Source organism: Taeniopygia guttata, chromosome Z, assembly GCF_048771995.1.
Source record: "Taeniopygia guttata chromosome Z, bTaeGut7.mat, whole genome shotgun sequence".
In the NCBI taxonomy this organism is placed as follows: Eukaryota; Metazoa; Chordata; class Aves; order Passeriformes; family Estrildidae; genus Taeniopygia; species Taeniopygia guttata.
Window position 1 is genome coordinate 54,943,932 of NC_133063.1, and position 13,493 is coordinate 54,957,424.

Consider the following 13,493-nt stretch of genomic DNA (forward strand, 5'->3'; position numbering starts at 1 on the left):
CATCTTTATTTTCAATTAGCTTTCAGTTTTTACAAGACAGAAAGTACAGCTTTATCAAAAAATCTCTTCCATATGCTGCAAAGCATAAGCACATTTTGATATAAAGAAAATGTAATGGAAGCAAAGAATTCAATAGGAAATACTAAATAAAACTACTTTTAGAACCTAACTATAGATACTATAGCAAAAAAATGCAGAGGCAGATTCGAGGCCAAGAACAGTAATACTGTTAAAAAACTTACTTGCCCTTTGGTTAAATGGTAGAGTGCCAAAGTAGCAGCTAGATGTTGTGCTTGCATACTATCTTCTGTTACAATTGTAGGACACATTGTCATTATATCATCTGATGACTTGATAATCCTGACCCTTAATGAAAAATTTCAAAAGCAGTTATCACAATTTTCTGCAACAAACATAAAAATACCTGCATGACATAACATTTTCAGCAAGCATGCCAGCAGTGAATTTGTGAGGTTTTTTTTCTCTCTTTACAAACACCTCAATTTTCTTCAAGGCAGAACCATTTATATACATACAGATTACCATTAAGGTTAGGTGCTTTGGAATAAGGACCCAATGTTTGTGCGCTTGTAACTATCCAGGATAGATCAAGATGACATTCAATGATCTACTAAGATGCAAACGTCTGAGCAGCAGCCAAATTTCCCATATTCTTACAGGTAACAGTCTGTTAGTAGTTTTTAGCTTGAGCAAGAAAACAAGCTCTTTTATTTGGGTCCTTCAAGAAACATTGCTTATTTGTAACTTTGTGTCTGCTTTATTCATACATGGTAATATTCGACTCTACAACTCTGTATTTTAAACTTGATTTCTAAAATAAATTTAAAAGTAAGATACTACATGGTTTTGCCCATAAATTTATGGTAGCATTGACACAAATTTTTAACTTTCACTTTGTTTCAAACAATTTTCAGAAGGGTTTTGGTATTCATACACTTGAATCTTTGATTTAATGTTACTTTGAATACCAAACATAAGTTGTTCAAATCTATCTCACAGGGCTGCTTCAGACTAATCTTTCATTCAGCAGTACACAAATAAAAATAAGATTCTAATGAATGATCCCATAAATCAGGGATAAGGGTTTTTGTGATTTTTGTCTAGGCTAAGCATCACTTTTGCAGAGCTATTTAGAGTAAAATACCTCCCTGATGGACTAACAAAGATTTTGGGCTAAACAGACTGTATTAATATAAATCTCTAGCAACAAGAGAGAACTGACCAGAATTTTTATTTTCAATTAATCAAAAAACAAATGTAAACATTACAGGAAATACATACCTACATTTCCAATATTTTCCAACAGGAATTTTTTCGAAAGTAGGATTTGGGCTTTTCGGAAAATTCTTTCTGCACCAGTCAATCAAAAACTGTTTTGGAGATTTACCAGTCCAGCTTCGAGCACTATAATCAAAATTTCTTATATCTAGTGGTTCTCTCTTTTTCACTGCAAGAGCAGAAAAATACATTCTAAAGTTTCCTCTATTTTACAGTCCTTTGATGTAATTTTTACCTTTTATTCACATGTATTTAACCTGATAGCACATTTTTTTGAAATGTTTACAGAAATACAGGTATTGATGCCACATCACAGACACTTCTGCTTTTCCTACAGAAGTATCTGGCAGAAAATTAATGACAGTATTTTATTATCTTTGATCACCCAGTAATCTTAAAAGTTTTATTAAAGTTTGGTTATTAGAAAATATTTTAACAGTGTGGAGATTTACAATGAAAATAGTTTAAAAAGATGAGAGTGTGACTGAAACAGCAACTAGCCCTACAACTGAAAAAAAAAGACAACTAATTTTTAAGACATGATAGCATGAAAAAAATAGCTTTCAATATAATCTGCTAAAACAAGCACAGATCCTTTAAAGTCAGCTTGGTCAGTGAGACAGACTGTATGTAGATGACACCCAGTTGGGTGGGAGCATTGATCTGCTGGAGGGCAGGACGGCTCTGCAGAGGATCTGGACAGGCTGCATCGATGGGCTGAGGCCAATGGTGTGAGGTTCAACAAGGCCCAGTGCCGGGTCCTGTCCTTGGGTCACAACAGCCCCAGGCAGTGCCACAGGCTGGGGCAGAGTGGCTGGAAAGGACCTGGGGGCACTGGTGACAGCAGCTGGACATGAGCCAGGGTGTGTCCAGGTGGCCAAGGGGGCCAATGGCATCCTGGCCTGGATCAGCAATGGTGTGGCCAGCAGGACCAGGGCAGGGATTGTCCCCCTGTGCTGGGCACTGGTGAGGCCACACCTCGAGTGCTGTGTCCAGCTCTGGGTCCCTCACTGCAGGAAAGACACTGAAGTGTTGGAGTGAGCCCAGAGAAGGGCAATGGAGCTGGGGAAGGGTCTGGAGCACAAGTCCTGTGAGGAGCAGCTGAGGGAGCGGGAGGTGTTTATCCTGGAGAAAAGGAGGTTCAGGGGTGACCTTATCACTCTCCACAACTGCCTGAAAGGAGCCTGTGGCCAGGTGGGGGGGTCAGTCTCTTCTCATAGGCAACCAAGTCAAGAGGACGTTGCCTCAATCTGCATCAGGGGAGGCTCAGGCTGGACATCAGGAGGGATTTATTCACAGAAAGGGCTGACAAGCATAGGACTAGACTGCCCAAGGAGGTGGTGGAGTCACTAGGCTGCCCAAGGAGGTGTTTAAGGAACAACTGAACTCTGCACACACTGCCATGGTCTAGTGGACATTTGTTTTTTGGTCACAGGTTGTACTCAATCTCAAGAGGTCTTTTTCAAGCTAATTAGTTCTGTAATAGTCCACCTTCCTTTCCCACAATCAGAGCTTGTTCACTCAGCACTGCAAACCTACAGAAACAAGAATACATTCTGGAAATTTGTGGTATGGTTCAAGTTTGTACTGAACTACTTCCAACGCACCTTTATCTTCCTTTGCAGCACCATCAGGTTTTTCAAGCAAACTCAAATTCAAAGTGGTTTCTTGAGGTTGAGGTGAGGAAGTTTTTTTCTTTTCATTTTGCTGTTGATTTGAAATCTTTATAGCTGGATTAAATAGTGGATGTTCCTCAAGTGCTGCCATTTCTGTGAGAGAGAGAATATAAACTTATACCCACCAACTGCTTAAAAAACAAGTATATTAATTCATACTGAGTACCAAAACCATAACTAGTGAAATTTTACTGACATCTTAGAATGTGACTGAGAAAAAACACATCCAGAAAAGCCTTCATTTCATAGAGTGGCATAAAAGATAATGAAATTATCTTCAATTCAACCTGACTCCAAGATTTAATTGCGTAACAAACATGCAGGCTGGAAAATAAAACACAGCATATCTCTACCTTGCTGAATTCTTCTTATTTTTTCTTGTGCTGCCTTCTGGCTTAGCTTATCTTTGTCTTGCTTGGAGATGCTTGCTTGTTCTTTTTCTTCTGAAAGTTTGGCAGACAGATGTATATACCTCTCATTCTATTTCAAAGAGAATTATTAATTACAAGTCAAATATGGTATGCTTGTTACTTTCAATGGCCTTCAAAATAAAGTGTGGGTTTTTTACCCTTTATACCAAGCTTATGCAATGGAGAAACAATGAGTTTCTATTTAGCTAACAGTCAAAACCTACCAGGATTTGGTAGTAACTCACTCCATCTTACGGAAATATATTTTAAATTTTTCTTTCCCACGTATTACATTCAACATTTTGAATGCAGTACAAATAATATGGGAAAGGAAAAGCAACTTAGAAAAGAAGCTTCAACAGGCTTTCCCTCAGTACCTTGACACATTACTGCTAAAATAAAAAAAGTTTTAAATCTCTAATTGAAAACTCAGATCCACCACATGCAGATGTACCAGACATATCAATTTTCAGAAAGACTTCCATGAAGCATTATTCTGTCTTACTGGGTCAAATTTTTCTTCATCTGTCTCTCTCACAGACTCATCCTTCTCTTCATCACTCTGTTGCTCAGCATACTGCAAAATCCATTCCTTCATAGTCAATTCTTTCTCTTTCCTCACATTTGTTTCCTAAGAAGAGCAATATAAGTAAAAAGTAATGACAGTGTATGTGCAAGCAATGCTTTCTTCTGCCAGTACCTAGGAACTACTATTAAGGTTTCATACATAAAATATATATATGACAAGAAAAAAAAGCTTCCCCAACCAGGGTGAATATCCCACTATACACCTAAACAGATCTTAACACTGGAGTAACTATAATAACTATAAAGAATGAAATAATTTGCAGGGAATCTTTTAGTTTCCTAGTTTTAAGATTAAATATCCACAGAAATCAAAACACTGACAGTACATAGGCAAACTTAAACCCTCATAATCAAGTCATAGAGAGTGTCACATACACATACCAGAATAAACCCATTATAAAATAAAATTAGGAGATTAAGCTAGAGAATCATAGAATGGCTAGTATTGGGAGGGACCTTAGAGACCATCTAGTTCCTACCCCGCTGCTATAGGCTGAAAGACCTTCTTAGAGCCCCATCTAGCCTGGCCTTGAAAACTGCCAGAATTTCTTCCTCATACCTAATCTCAATCTCACAAGATTCCCTGTGCTTTACCACAAAAATGAACTATGAAGAACTTTCTAGACTTCACAGGAAAAATGCCTTTAAATTACCATTCTACTGAAATTCAAATGCAGGTGAAAATTATTAATCATGCAACATTTTCATAAGCTTTCCACATCAGTGCTGGAAATCAATGCAACTCCTGTATTTCAGAAAGTTTTGTTGTCTCTTCCTGCCCTGACTCAAATAACTACCAATTAGGTTTTCAGATTACCTTGGTTCCAGGGCCATTTTCTTTCTTTTTGTTATCTTCTAAATGAGATGGCATTCCAGACTGTGACACAGCAGAATAAAATTTTGCTCTAGGTTTCTGCTGCTGTTCCTCAAATTGCTGGCTGAAACCTTCAGGCAAGGCGTCTTCAAAATGAAGAAAGAAAAAACATGTCACAGAAAATATCAATAATAATTACAGGAAAATACTTGAAACTGTATTGGAAACCAACTAGAATACTGAACTAAACTGAAATAAAACAACACAAACTGAAACACACATACAAATAAAACTTAGGCTTTAGCATATATGTAAGATAATATATTTGCTCATTGGACATGCACAGAACTCCAAGTGTGGGAGCAGGAAGATGACAAAACTTCATGCAGTAGAATACACCAGAACCAGTCAGCTGTGCATCTAGGAGAGGAACACTGTTGCAACTACTAGTCTTAGAGGAACATTGTATTTAATTATTATTATGAAGTAGCAATGTTACTGCTTAGCAGGTCCTACTTCTCTTCTGTCAAAAACTATTTTCTGTAACCATACTCACCATTGGGAAGGTTTAAACAAAGCCAGTCAAGTGCAGAGTGGAGATCACCCCCATGCAAAAGCGTATTTTTCATTGCTTCTTCAATGTGCTCAGTCTTAAAAGAGAATTTTTGTAAAGCCATGTATACATCCTATAAAGAAGAGAGCCAAAAAGATTAGGATTTAATCTAGCAATCTAATGTAGACCTGTAAAGTTCTATTTCATCTATCAGAAAGCCAGCATTAAAGGGAAATAAACACCGTGCATTAATGTATCAAAAAAATAAGCAGATAATTCTGCTTTGCAGAATTTATTTGCTTTTTAAACATGCACGCATAGGTATCAATAAATCTACATTCCTGCCTCTCTCTCTACACAATGTGTTTTCTAGCTAAGTAAAGGCATACCTGCAATTTTCCAGGTATATGAAGTAAAAAATGTAGGAAACCTAAAACATTCAGATTAAGTATTATTCCTCTATCTTGGCTAAAAGCTCTTGATTTTAGTTCCTGAGTCCAAAAAGATGTGCCTTTCCTAATAAGCTAATTTCTTGATTTCACTGACTAATCATTAATATAACTACTGAAAAGCATGCGGTATTGGCTTGTACCACACACAATACAATTGTGTAATACACTCAAGTGTAATGTGACACTTGATAAAGATTACAAAAGACAAACTGTTCTAAATAAATAATGAAAAATAAGGTTTTGAACTGTACCTGTAGTTTCTTCGCAGTTAGTCGTTTGGAAATCATTCCTTTGTCCTCGTTTTGGTTTTTATGGTTATTAATCACATCGATAATCCTTTTCTCCAAATTACCATTTATCGTTACCTGCAAAGAAAAAATGAGTTGATACAAGGTAAACTTCAGAAGTTTTTATGACAAGTCAATGCACTTCATGACTAAGGACGTAACAATGCAGAAATCTCTCTGCCATTTAAATTCCAATTTTTCAAGCTTTCTGTAAGTGGCCTAAACATCTCGTATGAGAAGGACACTTTTTCTTTTGCAAGCCGTATTTCACCTGAAATATAAGAAATATAAGAAAGCCCAATTACATTTTAAAGGAAATTTAGTATGTTAAGGGAAATACTGTACGTAAGTTAAAATTTTACCAAAAAACCCAAGGCCTTTATCCTCTGCTCACATAAAATAATTTGAACATCAAGATGCAATCTGTGATTTCCTCCTTCCAAAACACCTTTACAAACAAACTTAGTATAATAATTCTAATATTTGAAACTTTTCTAAAACATGAACGTATGGAAATTGACCGTAATGGGAGAGTTCATGGGATGCTACACCTATCTTTAGTTGCTAATAAGTTTGTTATATAAAATCTATATCCTTTCTCTGACAGGAAGAAAGATGCAGATGCACAGCAGCAGCCTAGACCTAACTCCTAAAATAGTCTTGCATGCAAAGTATTATTTGTTATTAAAAAAAAAAGACATTATCCTACCATGGTAATTTAGCCCTATTACTTAAAGGACACTCAAAATTCAAAACCCTGAACAAAATCAAACGCTAAATGGTCAATTGTCTCATATATTAATGCAGTTTACAGGCACAACCTAATACTGAAAAAGAGCTGAAGAAATATTTACTCAGCTAAAGCAGTATGAAAATCAAAGTTGTATTATGTAAAGGAGATACTTACCTTAAGAACAGATTTATCTAGATTTGCAGCAGCATTGGAATCTGTTGTTGAACCAAAACTGTAAGTTTTTGGACCTGCAAATCGCAAATAACCATCAATTACACAAAAACCATAAAGAACATCGTTTAACACAGCTAAAGCAGACATAACATAACACAGATTAGTGCAAACTATTACACTAACTTGCCAGAAACTTGCAGGTACTAAACAACAATCACAATAATCAAGAAAGGCCTTGAACGAGGAATAGTGAAGAGGGCTATGACAAAACACAAAATTCAAAGGATATAATGAGAGGAAATGGGATTGACTGCTCACTCTCTGAACACTGAAAAAGGATTGCCAAATAGAGGAGTAAAAGGCAATTTCAAAACAGTAAATGGCAATCTCAAAACAAGCAAAGCTGTTGAGGATTTTTTATTACAAAGGGCATAGCTATGTAACAGAACCATTTGCCACTAAAGCTATAGACAGTAGATATTTACTGAGGTCCAAGGGCAGAGAGAACAACTTTGCAGTGAAGAAATCAATTGATATATTGGAGAGCACTGAAAAAAGAATTACATATACTTCAGGGAGACCCTAAGCCACAGCTGGTGGAGTCTGTAAGAATACCCTACAGTGTTATCACCACATGTCCGATTGGTTCTTACCTGGTTATCTGCTTTGGTCCCCTACCTAGGAAAGAACACTGGCTTACAAAAGCCTTTGGTCTGCTCTGATCATTCTTAAATACTTTTCATTTAACAGGTATTAAGAAAACCGAACCCTAATTCACAAACTATTTATTGTCATTAGAATGACAACACACAGCTTGCTGTAGGATTCCACCACTTTCAGAGCACATATACTGTGTTTGGTACTGCACAGGCAGAAAGAAACTGAGTGAGCAAGGCCAAAGCTTCTACCAGTCTGTGTGGTGCATGCTGCTCCAGGAGGCACAGCTACCCCCCAGAAGGTGGGCTAGGCAGCTCATCCCTGCGGGCCTGCCTGTAGAACAGCTCTGGGCGAGCCTGCTTTGAGATCAGACCAGATTCTGATAACTGCACTTCAGAAAAGGTACAGTCCCCTCTGATCAGAGGATGCAAACAGCTGTCAGCACTCAGGATCTACTCACTAGCACTTACGGTGTGCTCTTTAAAATATACCAAATTAGCTTTCACTTATACTGACTGATTTTTCACCACAGTACACAACTGAGAGAGAAGCAGGATATTTTCTGAAGAGGACAGAGCACCACAGTTATGGGAGGAATGGAGGAATCAAGAAATACACTTAGTATGGCACATACTTGTAAAAGCAGAACACATGCATAGGTTCAGGAGGCTTATATTACCAGATTACAAGACTTTTTCTTAACTCGTGGGAATATCAGATGCCCTGGCCATTGCATGATTTTACTCATGTCTGCAATAAAAGCTGTTCTAATCTTTTATGGTATCTGAGCTACTTCTGGCAAACCTAGCTTATTGAAAATAGGGATATCACAGTGCTTCAGAATAATAGTTTTTCAGACTGCACTCAGAACAGCCATCCCTCATCTTATCTAACACCACAGGAGAGTCTCCCACCCTTTAACAGGTCTTTCAAGACAGAAAAAAAATGCCCAAAATAATCCCAAATCCACATTACTTTGATTTTGATAATATACAAAACAAATACATCAGAAGCTCTGGGGAAGTGACTTCCAAACACTTGCTTCACAGGAACTGCTGATAATCTAGTAATAAGACTTTCTGTAATTAACTCCACACTTCGATACCACCAAGATTTATCTGCTCAGAGACACCCCTGACAGCAGCATCACACAATAGCTGCAGTTGGAATGGACCTCTAAAGACCATCCAACCTGATGCGGCAGAATGACCTAGAGCAGGGGACACAGGAATGAATCCAGGTGAGTTCTGCATGTCTCCGGAGAGGGAGATTCTGTGACCTCCCTGGCAGCCTGTTCCAGTGCCCTGCAACCTTCAGTGTACAGGAGTTCTTCCTCCTGTTAAGGTGCAACTTGTCTGTCTAGCTGGTCAAGGGAGGGGACTCACCCCTATCTACTCGGCCGCAGTGAGGCCACGTCTGCTGTTCTGTGTCCAATTGTGGGCTTCTCTGTACAAGAAAGACGATGAGCAGAGCGTTCAGTGGTTCAGTGTTACAGTTAGTGCCCATTTCTGTTCATTCCGGGCACCAGTGATGAATCTGGCATCATCCTCTTTGAAATATTTATATACATTTATGTGGGTTCCTTTAAGTTTTCTGTGCACTAGCCCAGCTCCCTCAGTCCCTCCTCAAGAGGAGCTGTACCATCATCGTGACCCTCCACTGAACGCTCTGCTCATCGTTTTTCTTGTACGGAGAATCCCACAACTGGACACAAAACAGCAGACGTGGCCTCACTGCGGCCGAGTAGATGGGGCTGAGTCCCCTCCCTTGACCAGTTTAGGAGCGGAGCAATTGCAGCTGTCTCTCCCAACGCTGGGAAACACCACTCCAATGGCCGGCCTCTCCTCGTAAAGCGGTAGTCCACGGCAGCCGCACCCTCAGGGGCTCCCTGAGGGCTCTGTCTCTCCAGCCATAGCACCCTCAGCCACGGACACGCACAGCGCATCCCCCTCCGCCACAGCACGGCACGGCCGCTGCCAGGGCTCCGCGGGCCACGCTACCTTGTTTGGGACGCGGCTCCTTGGAGGCGGGCGCCGGGCGCGGCGGTGCGTTGCGGCTGCCCGGCTCCGCGGCCGCCCCGGCCTGCGCGGCGCGGGCTCGGGCGGTGGCGGCGGCGGCCGCGTGAGCCGCGCTGCCCGCGCGCTGCTTCTTGTTGCGGCCGCCCATGGCGCCCCAGCCCGTTCTGCGCGCGCGCACATCCGGGCACCGCGCGCGGCGCGCCGCCGCCGCCGCCTCCTCCCATTGGCCAGCGCCTCCAGCGCACGCGCGCGGGCTGCGCGGCCTGTGTCGGCTTTTTGCAGACCAGTCCCAAGAGGGGAAGGATCACGTGTGCACTCGGGGGTGCTGCGGAGGGGTTCGGCATCGGGAAGGAGATCCAGACTCGGACAGAAACCGAGGCTGACATCGAGCACGGGCTGTGTGGGCGGCTACCGGTGCCAAGGCCGGCGGGAACCCTCGCCGGGGGGCGGGATCAGAACGGCTCCTCTCGCGCGAACTGTGCGGCCCGCGCGGGACATTGTGGGAGCGCGGCGGCTAAGATGGCGGAGGCTTTTGGGGATGAGCTCTTCAGCGTGTTCGAAGATGACGCGGCCGCCGCTGCTTCTGGCACCAAGAAGAGCAAAGCGAGCCCCGCCGAAGGTGCCAGGAGGCCGGGGTAAGGGTGCAGAGCCGGGCTAGGACAGCAGTACCGGGGGTGCTCTGGCGGTGGGATGAGGGCTGTAACGTTGGGTCCTGCTTCTTCCGGCGTGTTTGAGCTGCTGAACCCCCCTCGGGTGTTCGGGAATGTCTTTCAGTATCTGAAGGAAACGTAGTAAGAGGTTGCAGCCATACTCTTCTTGGTTGTGCCGAGCAATTGGACAAGAGCCAACAGGCCGAAACTGATGTACAGGAAGTTTCACCTGAACGTGACGAAGAATTTCTTAAGTGCGTGGGTGACTGTGCACTGGAACAGATTTTTCAGAGTTTTTGGAATCTCCCTTACTGGACGCATTTAAGTCCTATCTGGATCCAGTTTTGTGCAATGTGCTCTGGGACGGTCCTGCTTGAGCAGGGAGGGATGGGCCGCTGTGGTCGCTTCCAACCTGACCCATTCTGTAATTCTGTGACCCACTTTTCCAGATCGCTGGCTCTGTGGCCAGCTGGGGAGTGTGGGGACCCGGTCGCCAGCTTATCTGGGTACTGGTTTGAAATCCTATGGCCGTTTTTGTGGGTCAGGTTACCTGGGTTTTTCTCCAAGTGCAGTGGGATCACAGTTGCCCTTGACATTTTCTTTCCTGAAAATTCATAAATAAATGAGGCAAAATTTAAATTTCTTGTGTGCTTATGTTGCAGAAAACGAGTGGAAGAAAAACCTTCAGTACCAGCAGCAATAGTCAAGCCAAAAAGGGAAGTTGAGATTGATAGTACTGAAAATGTCAATTTGGGAAAAAAACCTAAACTGGAAGATGTTTTATCAGAAGATGTTAAGTAAGTGCTTAGCTTAATGTGTAAGGTAGTCTTAGCAAGCCGCCTTGATTACTTTTGTGCCAGTTGGGGACAATTGACATAAAGGAGTTTTGCAGTGTTTTCCTGTAAAAGTGAATTTACACAAGTTTGATTTTCCATTATCTGTTCAAATGAGAAAGTGTTGCCAGTGCAGCCTCAGCAGTGATGAAAGCTGGGTGTATTTAAAATAATACTGCACACATGCAGGCCTTTGCAGTAGAAAATTTTAATGGATTTGTAGTTACTCATTTGAGTCAGTGACTTGTAGTCAAAGACATTGTGTTGATTTCACACAGAGCAGGAAATGAGATGGAAGCACATGAAAGGAGGCAGGCTTCCTGTGTACCATGACGTTGAAGGAGATAGTTGGCTTGGGATACAGGAAAAATAAATCGGCAGTAAGACAAAAAAGGCTTTTGAGGCATGTAATGTGATAATTACATTATCATTTGGTCTTTCATATAACTTTTGTGAAGTTCAGCGTCATATTTCTGTGAGAAGTTCTTTTGAAGACTTCTCAAAACACTGTAAAGGGTAAGTGCATAGAAACAAAACAGAACCAGAGCCAACGTTCTAACTAATTTTCTGTGTTAGTGGTATCAGTGGAATGTATGCATCAGAAATAAACAGTTTCATGGAATGGGACTCCAGTCCCTTCTTGTGGCCATGAGAGAAAGAACTGATGAAGAAAAGAGGGCTCTTGTCCTCAGGCAGGTGCTTGGGATGCTTCAAGGTGTTCTTACTCTGTGTTGACTAGTAGTAGGAGTACAAGTGTTGAATTGTTTCACTCTGTCTTGAAAAAAGTCCTCATTTAATTGTAAAACTGGATGTGAGTAAATGTGACCCAGGTGCTGTTTTGTGGTGTAATTTTTGATCAATAGCTAAAGTAGATTTATATGGTAGCAAAATTTTAACTTGCTGGTAGTAAACCTCTGCAGTCTGTCCATGCCAAGACTGCACATCCATTTTTTTTAGTGTTGCAGTTAAAGCACAGGTGAAATTCAATATGTTCACTTTTATAAAAACAGGATATTTTCATACTTTTTGGCAATCCTAACTCATATTTTTTTAGTCTGATAGATCTGATGCCTCAAGTAAAGGTGCAGTCTGTGGAAACGGTTGAAGGTTGTACACATGAGGTGAGTGGAGTGAAAAAGCACATGAAACAGTATATAGACTTGTTACACCTAATAGTGTGTCTCATTGCCAGTATAACAGTATTCTTTTTTCTTCTTGCAATTGTTATATCACAGAATCAAAGAATTTTTTAGGTTGGAAAAGGCCTTTGAGATCATTGAGTCAAACCACTAACCCAGTACTGCCAAGTCCTTCCCTAAACCTTGTCCCCAAGTGCCACATTTACACATTTCTTAAGCGGCTTTAGTGATGATAACCATTTTCCTGGACAGCCTGGTCCAATGCTTGACAGCTCTTTTCTAATGTCCAATCTCCCTATTCACAATTTAAGATAATTTCATATTCTCCTTTTGCTTGTTACGTCGGAGAAAAAAACCACCCCCCACCTGGGGATGCCTGCATTGCTGCTTAGAGTTGTTGTGGCCCAGCAGGACACAGGGGCAGGACCTAGTACTTGACCTTGCTGAAGTTCACACCATTGGTCTTTGCCCATGGATCCAGTCTGTCCCGATCCCTCTGCAAAGCTTTCTTGCGCTCGTGCAGATACAGTATTTCATATTGTATTTAGGATTGTGAAGAGTTTGAAGTCTGTATCTGACACTGAGCATGCACAAAATGCACTTGAAAAATTAGTAGGATATCTTATCAGAGGAGTTTCAATCATACTTTCAATAAGATGAATGATTTTGAAAAACTTGATTGTAGTATTGATAGGTTTCTATATTTGTAAGGCACCAAGAACATCTGAGGAGAAAAACCTACTGGTTGGTAAAACAGGTTTCTCTTCTGTCATGGTTTGACACTGGCGCAATGCCAGTGCACCCATGAAAATATATTTTTCTCAAGTGAGTGCAGTAAGATGTGACCAGAAACAGAGCAGAGCAGGCTTGAGCTTTGAAATAAAGAAAAAAACTTCATTAACCTACAACTATAATAAAAGGAACAGACAATTCAGAATGAAAACCCTCCAAAACATTCCTCCGACCTCCACGCAATTTCCAACAAAACACAGTGAGAGAAAATCTTGGATTCCTGATCAAGTTACCACCCCTCAGATAATCAATTCCCAGTCCATCAAGGGAGAGAGGAGTCTCTCTTGCACCATAGATTCCCCCAGGAAACACAGTTGCAACCTCTTGTGTTTTCATGTCACACCTGGCACAGCCCGGAGAAAAGCTGTCATCCTTCCGTGTACAGTGCTCTCACCACCATCCATGGACTTAAACTGCT

At 41.3% G+C, this 13,493-nt stretch overlaps 2 protein-coding genes across 3 annotated transcripts in view; one reads left to right on the forward strand and one right to left on the reverse strand.

The window, feature by feature from the left end:
• Positions 1-9,861, reverse strand: part of DHX29 (DExH-box helicase 29) — a 29,047-nt gene extending 19,186 nt beyond the window's left edge. The window contains exons 1-10 of one of the 2 annotated variants that reach the window (XM_030258217.4): positions 9,644-9,861; positions 6,987-7,060; positions 6,044-6,157; positions 5,344-5,473; positions 4,791-4,933; positions 3,891-4,016; positions 3,329-3,455; positions 2,907-3,068; positions 1,303-1,468; positions 243-366 (exon numbers count right to left, since the gene is read on the reverse strand). In XM_030258217.4, coding sequence (XP_030114077.1) covers positions 243-366; positions 1,303-1,468; positions 2,907-3,068; positions 3,329-3,455; positions 3,891-4,016; positions 4,791-4,933; positions 5,344-5,473; positions 6,044-6,157; positions 6,987-7,060; positions 9,644-9,809 — 1,332 coding nt within the window. In that variant the 5' untranslated portion in view covers positions 9,810-9,861. The remainder of the gene's footprint in view (positions 1-242; positions 367-1,302; positions 1,469-2,906; positions 3,069-3,328; positions 3,456-3,890; positions 4,017-4,790; positions 4,934-5,343; positions 5,474-6,043; positions 6,158-6,986; positions 7,061-9,643) is intronic. The other variant, XM_072922018.1, reaches the window with a different exon arrangement.
• A 47-nt stretch (positions 9,862-9,908) lies between these two features.
• The window catches only part of MTREX (Mtr4 exosome RNA helicase), a 43,715-nt gene continuing 40,130 nt past the window's right edge, over positions 9,909-13,493 (forward strand). The window contains exons 1-3 of the mRNA XM_002186723.7: positions 9,909-10,296; positions 10,974-11,108; positions 12,199-12,265. Of these exons, the coding sequence (XP_002186759.1) occupies positions 10,181-10,296; positions 10,974-11,108; positions 12,199-12,265 (318 nt within the window). The 5' untranslated portion in view covers positions 9,909-10,180. The remainder of the gene's footprint in view (positions 10,297-10,973; positions 11,109-12,198; positions 12,266-13,493) is intronic.